The sequence below is a fragment of the Syngnathoides biaculeatus genome, chromosome 7, assembly GCF_019802595.1.
Source record: "Syngnathoides biaculeatus isolate LvHL_M chromosome 7, ASM1980259v1, whole genome shotgun sequence".
NCBI classification, from domain to species: domain Eukaryota; kingdom Metazoa; phylum Chordata; class Actinopteri; order Syngnathiformes; family Syngnathidae; genus Syngnathoides; species Syngnathoides biaculeatus.
In genome coordinates this window covers 7,328,400-7,354,492 of record NC_084646.1, presented here as the reverse complement: position 1 = coordinate 7,354,492, position 26,093 = coordinate 7,328,400, and the positions used below count along the sequence as shown (strand labels likewise).

At 43.4% G+C, this 26,093-nt stretch overlaps 1 protein-coding gene and 1 long non-coding RNA gene across 9 annotated transcripts in view; one reads left to right on the top strand and one right to left on the bottom strand.

Annotated features, from left to right (window-relative positions):
* The window catches only part of LOC133503326 (uncharacterized), an 83,188-nt gene that overhangs the window by 20,102 nt on the left and 36,993 nt on the right, over positions 1–26,093 (top strand). For 5 of the 8 annotated variants that reach the window (XR_009795709.1, XR_009795708.1, XR_009795713.1 and 2 more), the window contains 7 exons: positions 1,045–1,226; positions 22,061–22,318; positions 22,722–22,989; positions 23,156–23,219; positions 23,372–23,626; positions 23,716–23,785; positions 23,906–24,015. This is a non-coding gene — a long non-coding RNA (uncharacterized LOC133503326). The remainder of the gene's footprint in view (positions 1–1,044; positions 1,227–22,060; positions 22,319–22,721; positions 22,990–23,155; positions 23,220–23,371; positions 23,627–23,715; positions 23,786–23,905; positions 24,016–26,093) is intronic. The other 3 variants (XR_009795711.1, XR_009795710.1, XR_009795714.1) reach the window with 3 other exon arrangements.
* LOC133503318 (unconventional myosin-VIIb) lies at positions 1,031–25,338 on the bottom strand. The gene is given in 49 exon segments (XM_061824821.1): positions 1,031–1,169; positions 2,420–2,539; positions 2,612–2,695; positions 2,777–2,893; positions 3,214–3,399; positions 4,588–4,694; positions 4,765–4,852; positions 4,927–5,040; positions 5,108–5,213; positions 5,594–5,749; positions 5,839–5,992; positions 6,093–6,247; positions 6,328–6,446; positions 6,533–6,714; positions 6,779–6,939; positions 7,009–7,135; positions 7,266–7,383; positions 7,451–7,618; positions 7,701–7,928; positions 8,935–9,108; positions 9,179–9,298; positions 9,547–9,837; positions 10,451–10,744; positions 11,503–11,667; positions 12,325–12,540; positions 12,610–12,816; positions 13,998–14,216; positions 14,884–14,968; positions 15,047–15,141; positions 15,226–15,318; positions 16,043–16,201; positions 16,297–16,437; positions 16,750–16,925; positions 17,425–17,560; positions 17,666–17,876; positions 18,597–18,736; positions 19,429–19,548; positions 19,640–19,716; positions 20,257–20,410; positions 20,666–20,779; positions 20,855–20,997; positions 21,269–21,390; positions 22,085–22,269; positions 22,860–23,012; positions 24,283–24,384; positions 24,727–24,744; positions 24,747–24,753; positions 25,173–25,282; positions 25,285–25,338. Coding segments are annotated over 49 exon segments (6,864 nt in total). The 3' UTR covers positions 1,031–1,076.

Here is a 26,093-nt window from a genome sequence, read left to right as displayed (position 1 = left end):
TTTTGTCCCCGTCACTGTTCTTTATAAACGGCACTGGCAATTGTTTGAGGGGTTAGGGTTTGGGACGGGACTGGGTTGTAACTCTTTAAAACCTAACACTCACTTCCCCTGTCGCTCTTCTACTTTGCTTTGAATTAAAAATAATTTTGCACTGAAAATGAGCCAAATGCAGAACTCAAAAACTTCTGGAAAAAGTAGACGGAGGAAAACACATAACCTTTTTCCGTGAAATGAACATTTATTTTTGAGGAATTGAATCGGATTAAGCAAAGTAATACTGAAAACGTAAATATGATTACCATAATTTCCGGCCTATAAGCCGCGACTTTTTTCACACGCTTTCAACCCTCCGATTTATGCACTAATTTTTGCATTTTTTCGAACGGCCGCAAGGGGGTTCTCGAGCGGAAACGGTAAGAGTAAGACCGGTGGAATTCTGTATATGTGCGGAGGAAGTGACTTTTACCGGTATGTTTTTTTTTTTTTTTTTTAACTGGTCCTGTTAGCGCTGTGCTAGCATTAGCGCTGCGTCTCAGTGATTTAGGTATGTTTTTTTACCCGGCCCTGTTAGTGTTGTGCTACCGTGTAGCTTCCGCGGCAGTTTTTTTTTTTTTACTAGCCCTGTTCGTGTTACTGTGTTGTTGCTATGTTAAGCTAAGCTAAGGCGTTAAAACTTTGAAAACTCTTTCTGTGTACCATCTTTCTTTGTAAATATCTGGTGTTTTCATGTGGGTTTCAATGTGGGCAATTGGGGCTTTTACACAGGTGCGGCTTATGTATGTACCAAATGGTATTCCCTTTACAAATGTAGTGGGTGAGGCTTATAATCAGGTGCGCTCTATAGGCCAGAAATTACGGTACAAGGGACTTGAATAAATAATATGCATTCTATCACTTCCTGCAGTACAATTGCGAAGGTTTCACAGACTATCACATCATATTTCAGTTATTTATAGCATTAGCTTGTGATGCCTTTGTACACATCCAATAGCCACTAGGTAAAGTACGTATTTATTTTTGAGAATAATTTTTCTCCATTCGCAGTGTTGAGTCAAGTCTAGCTGGACGTGCAAGGATCATTTGAAGCGCTGGTTCCTGCTCTGCACTGGCCTCCTCTCTTGCATGTACATGTTGACGTAGGAGGTGATGAGGTCATCCATCTTGTAGCCCTTTTGGAAATAGACCACACAGCACGTGAATCAGATGAGATGGACTCGTACAATGCAGTAAGTATTACTTTTTCGTCTGTCCTCTCAATTTTGAGCATTCCCCCTTGTTTGGAGCTGGTTTTATGGCAAGGCATTAAACTTGACTGCCATTTTTCAACTCATGCAATGACCAAAGATGAAATGATTCACAGTTTACAGTTGTCTTTTGTGCGAATGTGGTTACAATTGGGTTTCCATCAGACAAAATCAGTAGTTTGTTCTTGAAGCATCCTGGCTAACAAAGAAATAGCTCAAATTAAACTAAATAAGCTGATTTAAACCAAAATGGGAGCTTTTATAAGTGTCTTATAAGCCATGGGTTATTGGGACTTGAATGAACACGACTAAGTTTCGTGTCACCAAGAGAAACTGGCTTTGGGAGTTGAATCTTCTCAATTATAGAACCAGTCCACACTTCCTGTTTTATGGTGACTCGTCAAGCCTTGCCGACATGCTCCACACGTAATGGTGAAATTTAAAAATCTTTGCACACTGTTGTCGCAATCCATCGTCTACAAATATCAAATGTCATGTTGCTAAGTCAGATTGATTTGTGAGTCAGAATTATTGTCCTTGTGTCTAATATATGGTACGTGGCTCAATTTATTAAAATCATATTCCGGGGCAAGTTCAGCCACTGGAAATGCCCAAAACCACACTGCAATGGCCTCTTCAAACAAAAATGGCAAACTTCTTGTGGTATTTGCAGACACCTTCTCATGTGTGTCCAGATGATAGTCATCTCAACCAAATTTCATATTGTTCAGGTAAACTGGCTTTGCGGACTGAAAATTCCAAATAGTTTAGACTGTTTTTTGGTGAGTCATAAAACTCCTTGCTCTACCCACACGCATTGTCAAACATTAAAATTCTTCAGTGTACTGTTGGTAATCCATTAATTTTGGTAGCAATCAAACAAAATCTCCAGGAATATTTTTTTCTTTGAAATTCCCCATGGATTTTGGTGCTAAATTTCCCAAAATGTATTGTGATTATAGTTTTGTGTTGCATGACGAGTGATAAAACATTGCCACTATCCTCAAATGATTAAACTTTGGTAACAACTGGACAAAATCTCTCAGGTAAGTTTGTTTTCGAAGGACCACTGGAGATGGCCAAAATTACCCTAAAATTTCACTAGTCTTTATTTGGAAGTCACAAGGTTGCTTACTACATACACTACCAAAAGGGTGATTAAAAAAAACTCCTACCAATGATGTTTCGCACAGGAATTTGCTCCCCTTCACCAAGCTGCCAATGGTCATGTGGAAATATGTACTCCCACTGCACCAGCTAGCAATGCGATTAAATGGGTGGTTCGCCAATACTTCCTACATGGGGGAACAAATATATTAAATACATGGAGGACATTCATCATCATTCCATTTAAGCATCGGTCTGACCTTGGTTTTGGGGTGTATGATGGTGAGTCCTTGCTTGCTGATGGCAATCCGCACAATGTCTGGAAAAGTTTGCTCGGATGTTTGCTGAAATGATGAAAACACATCTTTATGGTTGTCACTTTCTGAAGCAACGATGGAGAAATGAGAGGGATGAGAGGCGATCACCTTCACTTCAAAGAAGGCACAGCCAAATGTTTGCCAGCGACAAACCACCTTCAGGAAAGCCACCTTTGCTTCCTCCACGGTCATTCCCGCTTGTTTGTTGAAAGACGCCACGATGCTCTGATTTCAGCAAAACAAAAACAATTAGTCACGTAGTTCCCTGAAACATAAATAAGGCAAATGTGAGCAATGTAAGGCAAACACAGATGTCCACAACATTGTGGAACATAACCACAGATTCAATTAGCATTGTGGAACTTAAACACAGATGTACAGAATGTCGTCGACCAATCACGTCAACTGGAATACTAATCGTAATGAAAGATGCATCAAGTTAAATATTAATTCTTCACAAGGAACTCATTTACAAGATGTACCTTGTCGCAGAGTCTTTATGTGCTGCTGTTGTGGTTAGAAAAAACTTAGACATACAGTCGTACCTTTTTCCACTCATTTTCAGACATGGTCTTGATCTGGTCAGCGGGTATCAATTCCTTCAGTATCTTGGGGATGGTTACAAATTGACTCTTATCGTTACCAACTTTGATGCGGAAGAGCAGGGAGGCGATTTGGACCATGTCGTCCTTGGTGCACACATGGTAGCCTCTGAGGTACTTCGGGACTTCCTGAAAGACAAAAAAATATATATTTCTCTTTAAGATGGAGGTGGGACTCTATCAGGGATCAGCTCAGGGTGCCGTGCTGTTTGCAGTTGTAAAGAATAGGGTGACAGATGAGGATAGACTGGAATCCCCTTAGACCATGATATGTGCAGATGGTATTGCAGTGAAAGCAAGGAATAGGTGGAGGAAAAGTTCAAAGAATGGACGCATGCACTGGAAAGGAGAGGGATGACGATTACCTGATGTTAATTTTTAATATAGGTGCATGAATGAGAGAGGTGGCGGAGGAATGGTGAGGCTACAGGGAGAAGAGATTGGGTGGAAGGTGTCAGGTGTTCTATGTAACAGAAGAGTCTCTGCTAAGATAAAGGGAAAAGTTTATAAAACAGTGGTGAGGTCAGTCAGGGCATATGGATTAGAGACTGTGGCACTGAAGAGACAGGTGCTGGGGGAGGTGGAAGATAAAGATGTTTAGCTTCTCTCTAGAAGTGACCAGATTGGATAGGAGGACAGAAGGACAGCCCAAGTTAGATGTTTTGGAGACAAAGTTAGAGTGAGCAGACTTTGATGGTTTGGACACATCCAGAGGAGAGAGAGAATATATTAGTAGAAGGGAGGTCAGGATGGAGTTGCCAGGCAAAAGAGTGAGAGGAAGACCAAAGAGAAGGTTGATGGATGTTGTGAGGGAAGACATGACGGTTGTTGGTGTTAAAGAGGAAGATGCAGGAGATAGGCTTACATGGAAAAATATGACGTGCTGTGGCAGCCCCTAACGGGACAAGCCGAAAGGAAAAGAAGAAGACTCATGATAGACGTCTGTTAAATCTCACACACCTGAAACATGGAGTTTGGTTCTAGAAATTTGGTAGCAGTCAGACAAAATCTCCAGAAAAAAACTAATATGGTCACATCAAAACACGTCTTTTCAGGGATGGCTTCCGACGATAAACATCTGCCAAATTTCACAAACACCAACCGCGTACTCTGGTTCAAAGAATTTGACAGCACAGCATTCAGACAAAATCTCTAGGATGAGTTTGTTTTTGAGGGACCCCGGAAATCACCTCAAATGGCCGCTTTGACCCAAAACCACATACGCCCTTTTTCTTTTCAGACATGGTTTCCAGAGATTTTTTGAGACACACCAGCTGTGCAATCTGGTTCTGGGACTTTAGTGACTTTGCTTTTCACCTGTGGGTAGTGGAAGATTAGGTCTGCCTCCAGGTCTCTGCCAGGGATCACATTGAACCAGAGCTTTCTCATGAAGAAGACCAAGTAGGGCATGCTGGTTTGACCACCTGAGAACCCACAAACATGCTCATAAACTGTAGTCCGTGTAGAAAGTCATCAAGAGCGTGCAAGAATTACCATCCTTAATGCGTTTGGTCTTTCTGGACCAGTCTGTGATTTGCCTCAGACTGTCAAAGAAGTAGTCACTGTCATTCAGACTGAGGACCTACAATGAAAAACGACTCTTTAAGGCCACTGGAAAGTCTTCAGCATAGCGTTAAAAGAAATGCATCAAAGGACCTTGTCATGCGTCTTAATGAAAATGCTGAAGCCATCAGCCGCAGTCAGTTGCAGCTTGTTGGAAATGTTCCTGATGAGATCCCTGATCTTGGTGCTGGTCGCCACCTCAAATATCTATACATAGGGCGCATACAGTGAGGTTCTTCTGCAGTGTCAAGCATGCGACAGGAGTTTTTCATACCTCTCCCGTGTCATTGGGGAAGTGGACTTTGTGAAAGATCTGTGTGCTGTTCTGCTGGATAGCATCCACTTCCACCTGGTGTGGTGGAAGCTTCCTCGGCTCCATCCTGGGCAGGAGCAGAGACGTTTGACATCAGAAGTCAATCACATGCATGCAAAAAAAAAAAAAATGAAGTTTTATGGTTGGTTCTGAGGGGCTGGAACCTGAAACTAGACCCAGCAGAGGCTTTTGTTGATGAACATAAACATAGACGCAATATTGTATATGTCAATATTTATGTTCCACAATGTTGTGAGTGTTCATGTTTGTGTTATCCAATGATAACCATTTGTGGACATAAATATTTAAATTATGCTCTGTTGCATGCACCCAAGTTTATGTTCACCGGCTTTGTTTATAGCCATGCATATTTTGTACCTCCACAGTTCTTGGGTGCTACTAAACCGCAATAACCTGTCATGAGAACGACCCGGGCCTTTTCCTGACCTCAAAGAGCTCTGTAGTCGTTGCAGGCAGTCAGAGGCCAGTGGCTCTCTCCGTCGTGACTCCAGGAACCGCTGTGCATGCTTCAGAAGTGACTGACTCGGGGGGAAGAGGCCACAGCACAACCACAGCAGCTGCCACCCTTGCTCCAAGCTGAACCTGCAAATGCATTACTAACAGTCGTTAATTGTAACACAAGAAGTGGAAAAGTACATAAAACCACAAAAAAAAACATCCCTGCACCTTACCGGTTGTTATTGCTGCTCATCTGCTTCATAATCTGGCAGTAGATCTCATCTCTTAGGCTCTCATTTTCCGTGGCAGGCCCAAAAATTTGGTCGGTGAGTTCGAGGGGACTCTGCATCTGCTTGGTGGGGTAATCACCCATGTACTTTAGGATGGGTGCACACAGAGTCAAGGAAACAAAAAGGAAATTTGGATTTTTTTTTTGATGCAATATTTAAACTTGTGGAGATGGGAAATGGCGTCATCAAGAGGATATCGGTGAAGGACAGACAAGCTTTATGGCTCAGGTCCGAGTTGCCCACCAGCTTCTTAAGGAGAGGCTGTCTGATGGGCTCACGTGAGTTCAACCACAGCCTCTCAGGGGCAGCATTTCGTGCCATCACCTGCCGGTTCAAATCTTTTGTGGCTTGCCTATAGAATCATGGACACAAAATCTTTCCTGGATCCTCTTGGGGTAGGAGCAAGGTTGTCAAGAACAACGGTCACAATACCTGAAGTACTCAAGAGAGAACTCCCTCAGGGTAACTGGTGCTATTCTTTCCACTGTTCCAGTGTCTTTTTGGTTGGCCAAGATGGTCTTCCGTTGGTTGGGGGACAGATTGACCAGGCTCTGACATAGAAATAGAAAACCCAAATTAAAACAATACAAAACCAGCTCAGATAAGATGTACTGCATGATCCTGACTATCTCATTACCAAGACTTCGTTTGTGGGTTTGCTGAGTGTCGGGAGGATTAAGATGGCCTCCATGGGAACAGCCCCCGTTTTTCCTGTACGGTCATTTTGCCCTTTTATCCAACCACGCTGCTGCGAAAACTCATTGTCTTGGAGTATGATGATGAGTTCGCCCTTCTTGAAACTCAGGAATGTTGGGTCATCTATCAGAAGTGCAGACATTGTTAGGGGTTTTCAACGAACAACGCCAGTCATGCTGTGACAAACCTTGCTTGTCCATCTCCTTCAGGGTCACAGCATACTGTGAGCGCTCCGTCAGTCCACTGAGGAACATGGTGACGAGCTCGGCCATGTCCTCGGCCATGGATCCGCTCAGCATGAAGTCTCCCTTCAGCGTCACCAAAGACACTGTTGGCCCTTTAGGATTTCTGGATAAGTCAAGATGCCATTAGTGTTTAGCTACGGAGTCAAATCCCTTCTTGTTTTCTAGTCTACACCTTGTGCAGTTAACACCAGTGACTTCTGGGAAAGAGAGCTCAAGCAGCCTCCTTTCTCGCTCATCCAGGAAAGTGAGGCCAGTCCAGTTTACAGCCACAATGAACTTGTTCTTTGGTAGTGGAGGACCTAGAAATATGCCAAAAGACTTTAGTGCGAAAATTTTATGTTGACTCAAGAAGCCTTGTGCATTAAAGATGAAACATCTTTGACAGTAAAGAAGAGTCCATTTGCTTTGATTCAACTTTCAAGACTCTACCTGACACCTTCACCAGCTCAAAGAACCTGGAGAAGAAGATGGGCCACTTTTCACGGGCGTAGTCTACAAGCTCCGCTTTCACCGAATCCACTTTTTGCTGTGAACTTAGGTAGGATCCCTGGCACGAAAGAAGCCCAACATCAGATATTGTGGGCTTGTGGGAACATCAGAGGAATGCGACTGACCTGAGCATGGGCTGTGCTGACCATTTGCACCCATTTGGCTTCAGACTTGGACTCCAACAGGGCGTTGCTGATGCAGTCCTGGACGGCCTTCTTCACCGCCTCGCTGCTGTTATCTGAGCCGTGCTGGATATAGAGATGCTTGGCAGCAAGGTGGACAACATCATCTTCCTATGAGGAATTTGAAGGGAACATCTAATGTAAAAAGACTGCTGATGGATCATCAGCATCATACAGGGTGGTCCAACTTCACCTTCTCCGCTTGGTACTCGCCAAATTTCAGGCCATGGAGGACCTGCTTGTAGATGAGCTCTGTGCTAGTTTTGTCCTCGGAGCAGTCATGCCAAGGCGTGAATATCTCCTTGCGGAAGAATAGGCGCCAGGGCGCATGCTGCTCCTGCCCGCCGCGTCGTTTCACCTCCTGCTCGCACTGGGAGATGGCATCCATCACGTGCTCACGGCCTCCACCCAGGGCCCACACCTTGGTAACAAGAGTCCACAAATTATGTCCGTGTTACCTGGACTTAATAAGGTGTCACTGAAAGCAAAGGTTGGAGGGTAGAGTTCTGACTTGACATGAGTCAAGTCGCCAGTATTTGGACTTGGAACTTGCTTGGCTAAAATATACTGTATGAAAGACATTGACTTAAACCACATGACTTGACAACACAACAATATGCCGTTAGTTTAGTTTTTTTTAACAAGGTTTTCTTGCTGTTTGAGTAAACCTGACTGGTGGGTCGCTTATGGTGTAGTGCTCCACACGCCTGACTTTGGTGTGGGCAGCATGAGATCTATTGGCACACCATCACTGATGTAATGTGCCCTCTGACTGACTGGAGACCAGTCCAAGGTGTCGTCTGCCTTTCGCCTGAAGTTGTCTGGGATAGGCTCCAGTGCTCCCGCAACCCTTGTGAGGATAAGCGGCTTGGAAAATGGATATATGAATACACCTGGCAACCCACCATTAAACTTTGGTGCAGAGCGAAACAAGTATCAAGGAGAGAGAGAGAGAGAGAGAGAGAGAGAAGAGAGAGAGAGAGAGAAAGAGAGAGAGAGAGAGAGAGAGAGAGACAAAGATTACTTGAATTCAAGGATTATGTTTCTGATCAAATTGGGGAAAAAAGATGATGTACAATATTAGCAACACAATAGATAATACGGCAAGTTGTTTGGAACCATTAAAAAAAACAACAGTAAATGATTGCTAATTTGTTAGTTCAATTATTTAACCTGAGGACAGATACTGAGTGCAAAGTGGGTTATATGCAGTTATGTATGTGGTGTGATTGAGGAACCCTATACAACTTCATTTATGACTCGGTAATATTGATGATTTAATTTGCTTGAGATTTAGTGGAGACTTGTTTGGGGGGGTTTTTTCAACCTTAATATGGGACTTTTGAAACTTGAAGGTTAAGACTTAAGACTTTCTTATAAGTTGTACATACCGACGTGACTGACTCCTACCTCTAACCGATATTCACCTTTTCATACAGAGCAACGTAGAGAGAAAACCCAAAGGTGTCTTTCAGTTTGACTTTGTTCGCAAGGTGGAGGCAGATCTCCTTGGATGTGGATGCCGAATCCAGAGGAACGTTGACCGAGCGTCCGTCCATGAGCGTGACAGACACCACCATTGGCTTCTTTGTCTTGGTTGCCTGTCACATCCAAAGAAATTTGTAAATTTCTTCTTTGAAGCTAAGCACCAAATCGTATCGGTCCCATTACCTGGAGCTCGAGCCAGGCAGGGGGCTCCCTTCGCACACCATTAGTGAGCGTGCGACGCAACCTCTCTGCACAATACGATGCGTAGCCACTCGGAGCAGAGCGGATGAAACTTTGGATGTACTGTCCCAATGTAAGAGCAAGAGGGGAAATTAGCAACAGTGGACTTGGAAAGCAGAGATTCACAGACCAGGGCATTCCCAGTTGGGGTGTCCCTGGTACTCTTAACATTGTAATGTACGTCTGGTCTTTCCATGCAATAATATTAAAATTGAGGATTTCTTCTTCTTCTCTGATGTAAAATTTCAGCCTGTTAAAAAGACGTTTCAGTGTCAAAATAGCCGATCAAAGTATGAAAATGGCTTCCTCACCCTTAGAATCTGTTCACTCGGCGAAAAGACACCCAGACAGAGCGAGAGCAGGATCCAACCTCGGAAGTAGCTATTGCGGTTGTTGTTGTCCTGCAGCTGCTTGCAAATCTGGCAGTAGATTTCGTCCCTGAGGTCGGGTCGGACTATGCCGTAGCCCACGATGATGTGCAGCTTCTCCAGAGACGTCAAGGGCCGGTCCAGGGTGGGACCCTCACCGATCAGGACGTCGGTACTGTCTTCCTTCACTGTTTCTAGGTTGGGAGCCTTGGACACCTCCGGCTGATCCTCAGACTAAAGTGAATATAGACCTTTTCATGTTTGTAAACAATGAAGCCAGGGTAGTTCCATGTGAAGAAAGATTCATTGGTGGACTAGCCACTTCTCAAGGGACAGATGGAGAACTCAACCCAAATCATTAGGTTTGTGAAATACATTTTGTTACAGATACAGTATGTATAAAACGTTTGGTTCGGTTTTCTCTGAGTCAGTTAGCAAAATAAAATGCCTAGCCCGCAAGGTCACATCTGCTCTCCAGCATGCCATCTATTTCCGAGTCAAACAAGCATGTCTGGGTCATTAATCGTACCTTAAAATGTAAATTATAGCCATTGTTTCATCCCTCTAAGATATTTACCTCACATAGCAGCTACTAATCAACTGACATGTCTTATCTTCAAACTACAGCGATATGGAAGAAGACTAAAATCCTCATTCAAGCTATTTATACTGTATTGGTAATTGCTCGGCTTTAGTTACATAACTTAGAAGTTTTTGTTTACAAGCGGTGTCACCGATTCAACCGTTACTCGGAGGTACATGTAACAACATGGTGAAATAGTCAATTAACAGGAAACTCAAACAAAAAAGTTCAAGCACAATTTATAGGTCTTGGTCTCGGTCTCACCTCTTCCATGATAATGGAGGGTTTTCGGAAGCTGGATGAGGACTTAGGGATTCCATTTTCCTGAATGCTGGAGTTTTTCCGACTCCGGGACAACAGGTCTGTGAAGGTGGAGCCCTTCCTAGTCCGAGGGGTCCCTTCAGGGACGGTGTAGCTCTTGGAATTTGGGGCTGCTTCGCCCGGAGCGGCTTTCTTGTTTCTATACCGAAGGTCTGTGAAGATGGAGACCTTTCTGTTGGGAGTGGACTCCTCCTGGGCAGGAGACGGCTCTGTCCCCTTTTTCTTCCGGAGTACACGCTAAAACACAAAGCGATATGTACAAAGGCCCCTTTCAATGCAGTTTTGGAAAAATTGGTACATCACAGGTGTGGACGTCATGACCTTACTTTGAAACTCTGACCCTGTCTTGAAACCCTAATTTCATAGCTCACCCGGGCCTGAATACCTAACTTGAAACCCTATCTCCGACTTTGTGCTGTACTTTGAACCCCCAACCCTTATTGACACCCTAACCTTGAAACCCCAATCCTGGCTTGAAAACCTAATGCTATCTTATAACGCTAACCATGGGTTTAAAACCCAAACTTTGTGATCCCTGGCTTGAAATTATAACTTTTAAAATTTAAACCAACCCAAAATTTTAATGCTGTGGTACTGCCTCTGAAGCCGAGACATTTGCCGGTCGACTTCAACCTAATTCCGTGTCGGCCCCTTTTACACAGTTTAGGTACATGTCAAAAAGACAATGTAATGTAAAAAACACTATCAGTCCAGCAACGCTCATCCTATTCAGTGTCATAGGTATGCTGAAGTCCAAGACCCTGACTGGTATCTAGTCAACATGAGGGTCCGCATGCATTGTAATAGTAAGACAGCATTTCACCGGAGTGGTTCCGGTGCTAAAAACAGTGCCAGGAGTAAGTCACTCTGTAGCCATAGATTGGTGCTGTTCTCTTTGGAAAAAATTGGGAGTAAACTGGTTCAGCAGTGGAATCTATTCCAGCCATGTTAAAACTACACCATCTATGATGTACAGCATTCCAAGGGTCTTGTACCTGATCCAGACCGACCATGTGGCTCAGACGCCTGTCCTTTCTGTTGATGACATCCTGGGTGAGTAAGCGTTCCTGCGAGGAACTTCCCTGAACCTGGAACTGGTTTTTGGGTTCGGGAAGATCCCCCATAAACCTCAGGATGATCCACCAGACTGTCAAAGAAGCCTGGTAACCACACAGAAACAGGAACATCCAAATGATGACATCATGAGGGAACCAGCTAACCTGGTGAGATAATTGGGGCTACATTCCAGATAACTGAAAAGTTGCAAATGAGCTATGTGCTAGCTTGTTGTTAGCTTGCCGCTGACTGGTTGGATGTATGGTCGTCATCGTGATCAAAATGGAGTGTTTAATGTGCATGATAGTTGGTAACATTTTACATTACACTAGTGTAAGGATTTAAACTGCTTCATTAGCTTCTAGCACAACCTAACACGGAAACATCTGGTCGCCAACTCCTATGTTTGATTCTTATTCTAGGCGCTAGCTAGCACAGTAACCACTTCCTGTTTTACTCCCATGTCGATTGAGAGCTAGCTAATTGCTTGTCACACGATCAAAATGTGTTTCTGTGTGTTTTACGGAAGTTAGAAGATGTAAAGTGCTCACTAGCTTGTCACGCTAGCCTCTCGGTAGTTGACAACTAGTTGGGCTACTTTAAAAAAAATTTTGTATGTCATAATGTAATTTTGCATCAGTAGGAAGATAAGGACTTCTGTGTTAGCTCCTTGCACAATCTGGCAGCTTGTTAGCTTCCAAGCGGGAAACTACTGACTTCCCAGCCAATCTGGAATGCGCCGTTAGCGACGGGGGAAGCACCAAGACGTCTCCCTCGTCCTCGTGGTAGAGCAACGGCCGTCTCAGTCTCTGGCGGATGTGCGAAGGCGACGCACCGCCCTGGAAGTACATAGACGCCAACTTGGAGAAAGGGTACTCGTCCAGGTCATCGTGCTCCTCTTCGTGCAGGTCTTCATCCTCATTGGAGATACTGTCAATGTCGATCTCCTCCAGGAGAACCCGCTTGTTCTCGAAAGTCTTGAAAGCATCCATAAATGAAGGGTTGACATCAAAGCAGGACTAGAGGAATTTTTTTTGGGTCCTCACCTCGAACCCTTCAGGAGCCTGCCCCTCTTGCCCTCCCACCATGACAGGCAGGAAGCCAAAGATGTCGTCCACCTGCTGGTCCATTATGGACTCTGACTGGGCTCGGGCCTCCATCTCCTTTTTCTGCCTTAGCACGTCCTCAAGATGCTTCTGGCGCTCCAGGGCAGCCTTATGCTCGGCTTCCTTCTCTTTGGCGGATAGATACATCTACACAAAGATATAGATAGATACATATAAAAATGTAGATATTAATGCCTTACTCATTATCTGTTAAATTATTACCTGAGAAGTTTTAATTTGAAACCCCAACCCCTGTGAAAACTGAACTGTGGCTTGAAACCCTAATTTGAAACCTTAACCAATTGTTTGAAACTAAAACAGGTAACACTCATCCTGGCTTGAAAGCCTAATTGGAATTCCTAACCCATTTTTTTCATTTGACAGAAATAGCAGTTTCTTTCGACTTGTCCCATTACGGGTCGCCACGGCGTACCATCTCAGAGGAATGCTCATATTTGTTTGGCATAGTTTTTACGCTCGATGCCTTACGAGACGCAACCCCTCTTGGGGAGTAGAGGCTACAGTGAGATACGAGCTCACGACCCGTAGTTTACCAAACCAATGCTCTAACCACTGAGCTCCGGGGCCTCTTTTCGTTTGAAAGAAATCCTGTCTTGAAATCCTAATTTTAGACCAGAACCAAGCCATGAAACACTAATTTGAACCTCAAACCTCTGTTTCAACTTCTGATCCAGTTTTGAAACATTATCCCATTTAAATTTTTTATTCTGGTTTGAAGCCAAACTTTCAAACGTTAACCGTGTCTTAAAACCCTAGTTTCAAATCCTTTCCCTAGGTTGAAACCATCCTTTAAAATCCTAAACATTTGGTTTGAAACCCTTATCCAAGAATGAAACCCTAACCCTGACTTGAAATGCTGGATTAAATCTGGAAAACATGTTTTAAAACTCCTAATCCTATTTTGAAAACCTACTGATTGTGGTCTTAGACTTGCTTCATTTCTAATGTGCTCTGGCACAATTTCTGTTGTTATTTGGTGCTTTCTAGATAAATTTGAATGGTATTTAGGTGAATTGAACCCCATTTTGAAACCCTACCTCTGGCATACTTAGTGATCCCCTAGCTCTGTCTTGAAGACCTAATTTGTAATTGTAAACCTTGTTTGAAAACGCTGATTTGAAACCCCCTATGCTAGGATTGTAACGCTAATTTCAAACCCGAACACAGTACTGAAACCCTGACATGAAATGTTTTTTTTTTTCCTGATCTTCAGTTGGAAAAACCTTTCAAATGTGGACATCTGTACTATAATGACCTTTAAATACTTTTAAAATGTGTCAGAAGACAGGCGTTGACAAGGGTCATACATTTCTCTTCATGGTCTTGAGAGCTCTCCTGGCCAGCAGGCCTCTGGTGTGGGCTTGCAGGAGGACCACTGCGTCCCTTTTACGCTTCCAGTCCTTGCGGGCCACGTAGCCCCTCGCCTGCGCCTGTAGCAAGATGGCCGCCTGCCGCTTCTTCTTGTACTGTTGGTGGAGGTGGCGGGACCTAACCTGCGCCTGCAGCCTGGCAAAGCCCTTCTGGACCTAAAATATACCACGTGAAGAGTGAGAGGATTATTTTATCGGGAGTGGAAAACAAATATTTGGCTAAAGGATGAATCAAAAATGCTCTATAACCTTTAAAGGGGGAACTTAATTTTACCGTTCCGTTTGAAACTTGAATGCAGCTCTCCAACTGTTCAGTGTGTTCTCTAACAAGGAGCAGAACTGCAAACTGTTTGATCTGTGAATTCATCAATACACTTCCAGAGATGTCTACTTGTAGGCCTTTTTGTAACTCTCGCACTCTCTCTATTTCTATTGCAACCTCTTAATAATATTATGCGATTAGTGGTGAGGCTTCAAACGGGGTGTGTCAAGGGAACGTGGCCGCTGAGTTTTGAAGTGTCACTTTGTCCTCAGCGGGTAGCAAAAGCAATACTGAGAGACTCGAAGAGGCACAGAAAGTCACAAAAGTGGATGTCGTTTTTAGAATTTTAGATTGGTCAAAATCCCTATTGTGAATTTTGCCATTCAGCTCCTTGTGGAAGAACAGACCATTGCGCAAAACGTCCTCAAACTAAACAACTGGATCTTCACAAATTCAACAGTTATAGTGCATTTTAGTTTTCTTATGAAATTTCATCTAAAAGCTCAAAATCCCAAACATTGATGTAGTAATGCATAATAATCTAAAGTTCCTTTGACTTACAACCCGGTACAGTTTTCTCCCTTTGTGTCCTCGCCAGTGCTTCTGAATGACAAGAGCTGCATTTTTTTTCTTCAGGAATTGTTTCCTGCAAGGAGACATAGAATAAAAATTACTCATAAATAATGATCAGAATTCATGTAAAGTATTTCTCATCCTTTTATACCTGTATTTGTAGCCTCGTAAAATCTTCTGGACCAAAAGTGCCTTGGCGTTCAGTTCCTTCACCCGTTCCACCTCCAGCATGGTGTCATGGAAGTCCTGAGGGCCATTTGTTATGATTTTAAATGGATTTTGTTTCTCATTTTTTTTTAAAAATCGCAGTATATAAAAATGTTAGTTCACCTTCAGGAATATCTTTGTCTTTCCTGTTTTCCATTCGCCCTCTCCAGCAAGCACGGTCTCACAGATACTTTCGCAGCATTTCTCTTTGCTTTCCTGTTCACATGCAGTCAAAGAATACTTTAAGGAGCCAAACCACATTCAGAAAAAGAATATGATGGGTTGACTGAGTCAAGACTAAGACTATATGAAGCCAAACAAAGATTTTTAGGACTCAACTAAGTCAAGACCAAGACTTTGAGGAGCAATGACTAAGAAATTAAAGGTTTTAGGCTGAGGTAAACCAATGACATTGAGAAGCCAGTAAAGACCTAGACTTTTCGGAGCCACATCATGATGTTAAGGAAAAGAAAAGAAGTCAATACCTAGACTTGGAGGCTTGATTGATTGACCAAGATTAATATTTTTAGAATCTTGAGACCAAAGCAAGACCAAGACCTTGAGGATCCTCACCAAGATGTTGAATTGTTGACAACCAAGACCTATAGTCAAGACCAAGGCAAAGAATTTGAAGGTAGAAACCAAGTCTAACCAAGAATTTGAGGGTTGGGACCCAAGTCAAGACCACGAATTTGAGGGGCCCAAAGCGGGTTAAGAAAAAGACCAGGGGGGTTAATAATTAGCCAAGACCAAGACTTTGAGTTCCCAAGACCAAGCAAATACCAACAATTCTGAAGGGCCATGAGCAATAACTTGATGAGTCAAGACTGAGGAAGCAAAACTAAATAAAGACCTTGAAGAGTTAAGACCAATAATTCAAGAGGTGAAATAGTCAGAAATAGGATTTAGAAAATTTTGAGTACCCAAAAAGTCCACAAACCTTTTTTGGGTCACAGATGTAGGTCTTGAGAAGAACCCTGTAGCGGTCCAGGAACTCACTAAATGTGTAGCGTACAGGATAGCCGGCTTTGCGTATTCTGATGGTCTCCATCATGCCTGAGTAACGCAGCTGACGTAGGCACAGCTCTCTGTCAAACAGCTGAATATACAAAAATAAAAAATACACACACAAATCAAATACGAGAGTATTCTTGCGGTGTTGTTGTGTGTTATATTGTGTTAGGTTGTGCTGACCATGGGCTTCTTGTAGTCGTTGGGTTTGATGCAGCGGATGAAATATGGCTGACACGCCGTCAGAGTTTTCATCAGGGAGTCAAGGGATTGACGGAATTGGCCAGTGAGCGTGGGAACCTGCTTCTTGCCATCATTGGCTTGCTGTCACACAGAAGAATAGGACATTGTTACTATTACAGTACTTCCAATAAATCCGGTATGAGTTTCAGGACAAGGTTATGGTTTCAAATCAGGGTTTCAGTCCTGTGTTGGGTTTTCAAAAATGGTTTAGGGTTTCATATTGGAGTTTCAGACCTACATTAGTGTTTTAGACAAGGGTTAGAATTTCACATTAAGTTTTGAGGCAATGGTTAATAGGGTCCCAAAGGGTTAGAGACTTAAACTTTAAAATAAGGGATCAATCCAGTCCACGCTGGTTAGGTAGTTGAAGCCATGTTGCTAATGCCAACTGACCCTTAGTGTGTTCTTGGGTGTATTGATGACCATCCTGGGGTTGGTTGTGTTCTTGACGCTGGTGTTGTTGGAGGAGATCTCATTGTGGAAGACCATCTTGAGCAGTTTGTTGCTGGACTTCTCCACCAGCTGGATGAAATCTGGGCTCAGGGCGTCACGGTTTTTCTCCAGGAAACCTTTAAAAAGAAAAGCATTGATGACCTTAACCTTGTCCTAAAACATGAATTTAAAATGTAAAATTCTTTGAAACCCTAATTTGAAGCCAATACCCTGTCCTGAATCTCCAACCTTGGCTTCAAACCCTAATTCAAAACGCCAACTCTTTGCTATATTAATTCAGGCCTGAAAAAACCTTTTTAAACTACAAGACTTTCCTTAAAAACTAACCCTGACTTGAAAGCCCAATGCCGGCTTGATCGCATAATTGGAAACTATAACCCTATCCTAAAAGCCCAACTTAAAATGAACTTTTTGAAACCCTTAGCCCACTCCTGAAATCCTAATTTTACACCTGAAACACAAAACCCGTTTTGAAACCTTGCCCTTAAATCTACAGCCTCACTTGGAAACACCTGTTTAGAATCTCTAACCCTGTTTTAAAACCATAACGAGCCAGAGTTCTCGGGTTGGTTGTTTTGTCATCTTTCAAATTGTGCGCTGGGTTTTTAGCGTTACCTTTGGAGTCGTAGGAAACGATTCCTGCGAAATGATGAATTCCAAACTGAGTCTCGTAGTTGTTCTTGGGGGAAATGTAGATGCTTCCCTTCCCATGGACCTGATTCATTTTGTGGAGCATGGTGGTATCTGTACCCTTGAAGAGTTACACCCAAAAAAACAAGACAACAACAAAAACTTTGGATCTGATCATGAAAAAAGAATGCTAGGACCTAAAAAAAAACAATGGGTGAATTAAAACCTTGGGGAAGCTGCTTTCCTCGTCTACGAGGGCCAGTATGTTGAGGGGCTTGTTGGCGAGCACGTCCAAGGTTTCTTGGTTGTCCTTGTAGTCGATGCGCTCCCACACGATGCGTTCCCGGGCGTACTCCTCCTGTTCTAGTTTGAAGACGTGCTTGACGAAAAACTGCTGCAGTTGCTCATTGGCGTAGTTGATGCACAGCTGCTCGAAGCTGCAGTGGTGGGAAGTCATCGATTACAAATACTGGACTGTACACGGTTGAGTCGATGTAGAAAGGTTTTTTTTTTCAGTACTCATGTATTATATAGATTCATAATTTTCGGGACCCAACTTCCTGCCTAATTTCTACATTTAAAATCATTTTTATTGTTTCTCTATTTTAAACACTCCCTGAGAAGGGTTGCGTCAGGAAGGGCATCCGGCGTAAAAATTGTGCCAAACATATGTGCGTTCATCTGAGATGACACGTTGTGGCGACCCCGAAAGGGACAAGCCGAAAGAAACTTACTTTACTGTATTCTAGTTTCTAGAGATGGTGGATTTGGGGGTTTTGTTTGCTGTATGCTATAATCATCACAATACCATTCAACCCCAGCATTCATTTTTCTGTTGACTTTTTACTTTAGTTCATACATTTGCTTGCAGGTATCTGTACTTTTTTACCCTTTTATCAAAATAAGCTTGATACATTTTTCAATAAATGCAGATGGATGCATGAAGAAAAAAAATCTCCGGAATGATTTGAGATGTTGGGACCTCATAAAACTGGCAGTGATGACGTGTTTTTTTTTTTTTTCACAAGTACAATATCTATACTTCTACTTGAGTACAGAGTGCGAGTACTTCTGCCATCTCTATGTTGTTGTGAAAGGCACATAGCTCAGATCATAGATCACGCCAGAAGACTCGGACCCTCAAGGAGAACACTGACCTGTTTGTGCTGAAGTTCTCGAAGCCAAAGATGTCGAGGAGGCCAATAGACTGCCTATCCTCGTCGGACTCGCCTGACGGCTTGTGAATGGCCGCATTGATTTTGTCCACCACCCAAATGAAAAGACGGCCATAAATAGCCTGCTCGACCATAAAGAGAATAATTTCTGTCAAAAAGTGTCTCCACCGAAGCACAAGAGGTCCACACACACATGCACACTCTCGTGATGCGTTTATAGTCACATTCAGTAGATTATCAACATCAACAGAACAAAATATGCACTTATTAGACTTTTTATGTTGTTCCCCGGCATGCTTACTAAACTGATATTTTAAATATGAGTGATTATATGTGTGCCCTGTGATTGGCTGGCAACCAGTTCAAGGTGTACCCCGTCTCCTGGCCGTTGAGAGCTGGAGTAGGCTCCACCACTCCCGCAACCCTTGTGAGGGTAAGCGGCTAAGAAAATGGATAGATGGTGCATTTTTTTTCCCCTCACTTTCGAAACCTGCTGAGAGTCCTCAAGACTTTGAGGAGTCGGGATCTAATCAAGACTTTAAGAAGTTGAGGCCAAGTCAAAACCAAGACTGAGGAAATCAAGTCAAAGCCAAGATTTTGAGGAACCAAGACATCAAGACATTAAAAGCTGAGACCAAGCAAGGACTTAGATGATAATAAAATCTGATGTAATAATATTTGTAGAAATCTCCAAAATGTTGGCATCAATACTTCACAACGTTTTGGGTTGCATACATGACCAGGTTGGTTATTTTGAATCACATTAATCAATTAAATTCTCGATCAATATCAAACATTTTCAACTTCCTGTTACCTTGACAAAAGCATCCCTGCCGTCCAGGGCCTGTGTCGAGGTTAGAACTTTGCTCACGCTCTCCCTGATGGTCATGAAGGAACGCTGAATCAGGCTTTTCTCCAGAACTTTTGGGTCCACCTGAAGGACAAGGGCAATCACAAGAAGTCTTGTTAGCTGCACACTACTACCACCGCAAGTATTTTTTACTCAATAACGTATTTTTACTCACCTCCAAAAGTTGGCTGGTCATGTTAAAATGCAATGACTCCAAAATTTCACAGCCTTCCAAGTTATTAAGGATGATTCCTGAAATGAGAGGCAGTACATTTTGGGAAGCCCAAGAAAATGAGAAGCTCAAAACAAGTCGAGACCAAAATTTTAAAAGCCAAAACTAAGAATTTGATGGGTTGACAGCAATTCAAATCCAAAACTTTAAGGCACAGCATCCAAGTCAAAAGCTAACATTGACAGCCAAGGTCATGATCAAGACTTTGAGGGGTTGACACCAAGTCAAGACCAATACTTTATGGTGCTGAAACCAAGTCAAGGTCAACATTTTAAGAAGCCTAGGACGAATACGTTGAGGAGTTGTGACGACATATAGACCAGATATTTGAGAGGTGAGAACAAGGTTAAGACTTTAAAGAATCCAGACCAAGTCAAAACCACAGCTAGGAGTGGTGAGATCAAGTCATTGCTCGAAATTTGACAGGTCGAGACCATGTGAAATGCCAAGACTTTGAGGTGCCAAGACCAAGTGAAGAAGAAGGCTTTGGGGGGAACCAAGACCAATTCAAAGCAAAAGATTTCCAAACCTATGAACATGGCAGCTTTCACCTCGCTCACCTTCGAAGTTGACATTCCCGATGTGCAGGATGGCAGCGAGCAGCTTGCAGATTTCCCAGGTGTCATTCTCGCTGAACATGAGGATCTTCAGAGCCGAGCGAAAATGAGCGTATTCTTTAATGTCGTCACGACCCTCGCAGCTGGTGCACTTCCCCTGGTTATACAGTACAAAAGCGCCCGTTATGCCATGGACAGTGGTGCCGCGTAACCACGTATGAATTCTTCCTGACTGTACTTTAGTAACTTTTTCAGGTATTTATCTTTCAGATGGCTTTGTATTTTTACTTTCTACAAGTGCAAGCAAAGTATTAAAAGACCAATATCTCTACTTCTAGTTAGGTACAGAATGCGAGTTGTGTTGCCACATCTGTCCATGGACCAGCAATCCCTCTTTAAGGGGGTTCAGTACCATGGTCAGGTAGTTGTACTGGGCGGCGTTCCCCAGCGAAAGGATCTTTTTCTGCTCGGCCGGCATTCCCATCAGCATGTAGTAGAAAACATGGTAGTTCCTTTCCTCGGGTGCCTAGAAAGCAAACGCTCTTCCTCAACTTCAGGAGAGCTCGGCTGATTTTCTTTCCTAGCGGTTCCGCGTGCCCACCTGGCGACACACCCTGGACTTCTCCAGCAGGTACTGCTCGATGCGAGCGCCCTCGATGGCGCCCCCTTTGGTGAAGTTGATGTCGATGTACTTTCCGAACCGACTGGAGTTGTCGTTGCGGATGGTTTTTGCGTTCCCGAAAGCTGCGAGGTATCGTTAGAGGAAGTGAGAATGCAGGGTTTTTCCATTCATCCATTTTTTTTATACCACTTATCCTTACTAGAGTTGCTGGATGCATATAGACAAGCAACAGTAAATACTCACATTTACAGGCTTTAGCCCAAACCTCCAACCTGAGAACTCCGAACCGGCTTAGCTAGCAACTAAACCACCTCTGGTTCTAAAAGCTTCGAAATCATGGAACCCGGTACCTTTACCTTGAATTAAACCAGGAAAAGCCCTGCTGTGCCTTACCTTCCAAGATCGGATTGGCCTCTAGAATCTGCTGCTCGATCCAGGAGTGCTGGCCGCTCACCGCCGCGAGAAACTGCAGCATAAGTTTGGTGCTCTCCGTTTTGCCGGCCCCTGATTCACCACTGTGGTGGCACAACACACGAAACCGAAATGAAGTACATTTTATTCATGTAGCAAAGGACTCGCAAAGTACTACCCATGGTTAAAATAGTCACAAATAGTATACAGCCAACCCCTGGTATTCTGTGTATTACAAATAACTAAATATCTGCGAATAATTGACACCGACCGAAACAGTTTGTAATTGTCTACGTATACATATCACAAGATGGTGGCAAAGTATTTTTTGAATTAGTTGAGGCTATGACTAGACTAATTGAAGCTCCTCCCTCTCGTTTCAGGATAGCAAATATTTTTATAGTACACATTTCCTAAGCCTAAGAAGGCAAACTAGAAAGCTTTTCTGTAAAGAATTTGAATCAGATTTAATGGCCAAGTATGTAACAACACACAAGGAATTTGTCCCCGGCAGTCGGCACCGCCCTGCTATGACATTCATGTTGAGTACTGAGAAGAAGAACAAACTACAAGCCAAGCAGTCATTGCAATATTATTACAGTGGTACCTTTACTTACAAGTTTATTTGGTTCCGTGACCATATTTGTAACTCAAATCTCAAATCAACTTTTCCTATAGAAATGAACTGAAATACTGTCAATCTGTTCCAGTCCCCCTATTAAAACAGATAAAGAGGCGGTTTTTAAGAAACTACGTGTGTCCCCTTTTTCACAGAAAGATCCCCAAAAGTCCCCAAACCTGATGACACAGCACTGGCTCCTGCGGTTGCGGCGCATTTTGAAAAAGCAGCTGTCGGCGATGGCGAAGACGTGCGGCGGTAGCTCGCCCAGCCGCCGGTCGGTGTACTGGTGCACGTGATCGGCCGTGTAGAGCGGAAGCAGCTGGTAGGGGTTCACCGCCACCAGGATGGAGCCCGTGTACGTCTGAAAGCACACGCGATGTCGCTTTGAGCCTTCAGGGCCACCGTACTGCGTGAGTAGGCTGAGTTGATTCGACCCATTTAACCATTCAGATCTTAGCATAAAGCGAATGTCAGTCCTTGAGGGGAAATTGTTCGGCTTTGAGGGATAATTTCCTCGGCGAACCGGGCTCTGAGATGCGTAAGGGACAGAACATCAGAAAAATAAAATACATAAGTTGGTTTTTAATTGAAATAATAAAATAATTTAGGGGGGATTACCTCTGTGGCCTACGACAGACAGGTAAACCGGCAATTTAAATTAGGAGGAGAGGGAGTGGTGCCCGTTGTGGTAATGCCCCCCCCCACCCCCCACCCTTGGAACTGGAAACCGTCCAGCCCAACCTGACAGTTACAGCCTTTTCAACTACACGTGACAAAACGTTTCCCTATCTCACTCCGGTTTGCTTTTCACAGGAGAGGTCGATCGGTCGACATGGAGACGAGTCATAAAAACACCAAGACGGAGGGGGGAGCAAAGTCCAGAGCGGAGAAGAAAGAACATCCAGCAGGGCGATTATGGCCCACCGTAAAAGCTGGGCGGGACGGACTCACGTAGATGACGCCGTCTTTGTGTCGCATCAGGAGGTTCCTGAGGAGACCGGCCTCATTCAGGTCCCCGAGCCGGATCATGTCGTCGACGCCGTGCACCGAGGTGGGGTGCATGGGCCGGAGCCCGCCCTCGGTACGCTTGGTGATCTTATGTTCCTGGAAAATGGTTTTGTCAGCACAATTCATCTAGAAGTCAACATATTCATATTTGAATTAATTCAGTAAATATATTGTCGTCCCTCGTCATATCGTGGTCCACTTTTCACGTTCTGAATACTTGTTTTTTTTTTTTTTTAAAGACAGACGTCCAAAGTTTGGGATCATTTACTCGAAACCAGTACACAACTGCACATGTACGATAAAGTAAGCGTTCATTTCTACATTTTCACATCGCCAACCTCTTTGATCCATCCATCCATCCATTATCTTACGCTTTCCTGGGTCGGATCGCGGGGGAAGTAGCTTCGGCAGCGATACCCAGACTTCTCTTTCCCTTCCCTTGCCTCTTCTTCCAGCTCTTCCGCATTCCCAAGCCAGCCGAGAGACATAGTCTCTCCATCGTGTCCTGGGGCGTCTTCGGGGTCTCTTTCTGGGAGACATGCCCAGAACACCTCACCAGGGAGGCGTCCGAATCAGATGCCCTAGCCTCCTCATCTGGCTCCTCTCAATGCGGAGGAGCAGCGGCTCGACACCGAGCCCCTCCCGGATGAACCCTACCAACCTCTTTGAGTTAGAACAAATTGTAATGCCTCCACTTTAGTGAACAGACGGTAACAAAAAATATATATGTAAAAAGCGATAATAAACTGTTGAACGCGTTAGCCAGTTAGCAACCAGTGAACTCTACACTCTCTTTCAGCGAATCCGACGTCACTCGACAGTCCAGTCCCCGCCTTTCAAAGCCACAGATACTACAGTGGCTTGTGAAGGTATGGCGACGCCATGTGGACAAAATGAACATCTTCACCTCACATGCATATTCTGTCTTGGTGTTATGCAAATCGAACATAAATACATTATCGCGACATCACTGATTTTTGTCATTCCAGAATTGGGAGGACTTTTTTACTCATCTACAGAGAGAGAGAAAAAAAAAAAGAAAACGTGCGCAGTATGAGTCATCATCAAGCTTATTGCTCTGACAACATGTAGGCCGAAGGTAAGTCTATTTTTCATATTTCATCTTATTTTTCATCTGTTTTTCAGTGTTTTCCCTCAAACCGGTGTTAATCATATCCATTTTTGTTAATCTTATAGATTAGATTATTCCCCAACCGGTTAGTATAGCACCTAACACAACATCATGTAGTCTCGAGCAAAAACTCCCTCCCCAAAATAGTTGAATCCTAAATTGTACTCCAATCCTGGAATCACAAACACACACATATATCATTAAAATATAAAATAATGTACAATTTTTTTCAACCTTTCCTTCGTCGTCGATGAGCTGAAGCTGACCCGTGTCGGTCACCTTCACCTGGGCTCCGATGGGCACCCCCGCCCCGGTGTCCACCCACACGAAATCCCCCTAGTAAATAAAAACAGCTTGTACAGAACTGTATTGACTTTGCTCCACTTTTTCCCATTTTACAGCCTTATTCCAAATGATTAGACACACAAAAACTACACGCAAAACTACAAAACAACAATTTGGAAATGTTTTTTTTAGATTATTGCTACGTTTACACGCCGGAAAAACTAAATCACATCTACTTCAGTATTCTGCCAATTTGAGGCTGCAGTTGCAAAGTAATTGCAAATTAAAACCACAAAAATGTTTTTCGTTCTTTGCAGAGAATAAAGAATATATGCCTATGAGTAATGATATATATTCTGTCTGCATGCGTTGCGTCAATATTTGAGCATTTACCTTGGACAGATGCATCGCCATGGAAATCTGGGAAAAAAATAGAATAATCACAGTTGTCGGATTACTTCCAGAGTCAGATTTTTTTTTCCCCTCCTCCTATCAGGGCCCCTTCTAGGAAGTCACCTGAGGAATATCATCACACTTCCTGTTAGGTTTTATTTGTTATCGCGTAAAGCGCCACGTCAAATTCACTTTTGTGACTTTTGTGTTGCCCACCCATGATTTATTTCATTTGGTTTAGTTTTGGGAAGGACACCAGCATCTTTCCGTCACTTCCTAAACATGCCATACCAGTTGTAAGATTTTCATTGTACTGTATTAATTTCTTGGTTTGGAATTGACGTTACCAGATACGATAGCTATCATTCTTACTTAATATTGCCTAAATTAGCATTTGAAAATACTTACAATAGTTTTGTGTCGTTAATGTGCGCGTCCGGTCTTACCTGAGGTTTTGTTCTTTCGAGTGAGTCCTCCTCGACGCTGCTCCCTCGACAACACTAAAGAAGGAAGTCTTTTTTTTTTTTTTTTTTTTTTTTTTTAATATATACACGGCTTTGACTTTGCTCCTGCAGAACCACCCAGTGACGACAAAGTACATGATAGAATCATGACACAACACACGGATAACAAGGAAATAGCTACAGAAGTCGTTCTTTTGCATTTTTTTTTTTTTTTGACTAGAGGTTCATTTTATGAGAGATTTCAGTTTTTTTTTCCAACTCAAAAAATATTCGTCCCTCCATTCCAACATTAAAATACAGTAAACCATGAGATAATTGTTCATGGAAGACCGAGCTGCTGTTTTATACCTAAAACATATTTTATCATGATTATTATTACTATATTAATGCAGCACGGTGGATCAGCTAGTAAAGCGTTGGCCTCACAGTTCTGAGGTTTTGGGTTCAATCCCGGCCCCGCCTGTTTGGAGCTTGCATGTTCTCCCCGTGCCGGGCACTCCGGTTTAACTCCCACATCCCAAAAACATGCAACATGAATTGGACACTCTAAATTGCCCATAGGTGTAATTGTGAGTGCGGCTGTTTATCTCGATGTGCCCTGTGATTGGCTGGCAACCAGTTCAGGGTGTACCCAGCCTCCTGCCCGTTGACAGCTGGGATAGGCTCCAGCACTCCCCGCGACCCTTGTGAGGATAAGCTGCAAAGAAAATGGATGGATGGACTTAAATACACATTGGGTGGCAACCAGTTTGGGGTGTGCCCCGCCTCCTGCCCGAAGATAGCTGGGATAGGCTCCAGCACTCCCCGTAACCCTCGTGAGGATAAGCAGCTAAGGAAACATGGCACACTAACATGAACCACAGTATTAAAAAAAAAACACTGCGGTTAAATGTAAAATTGAAT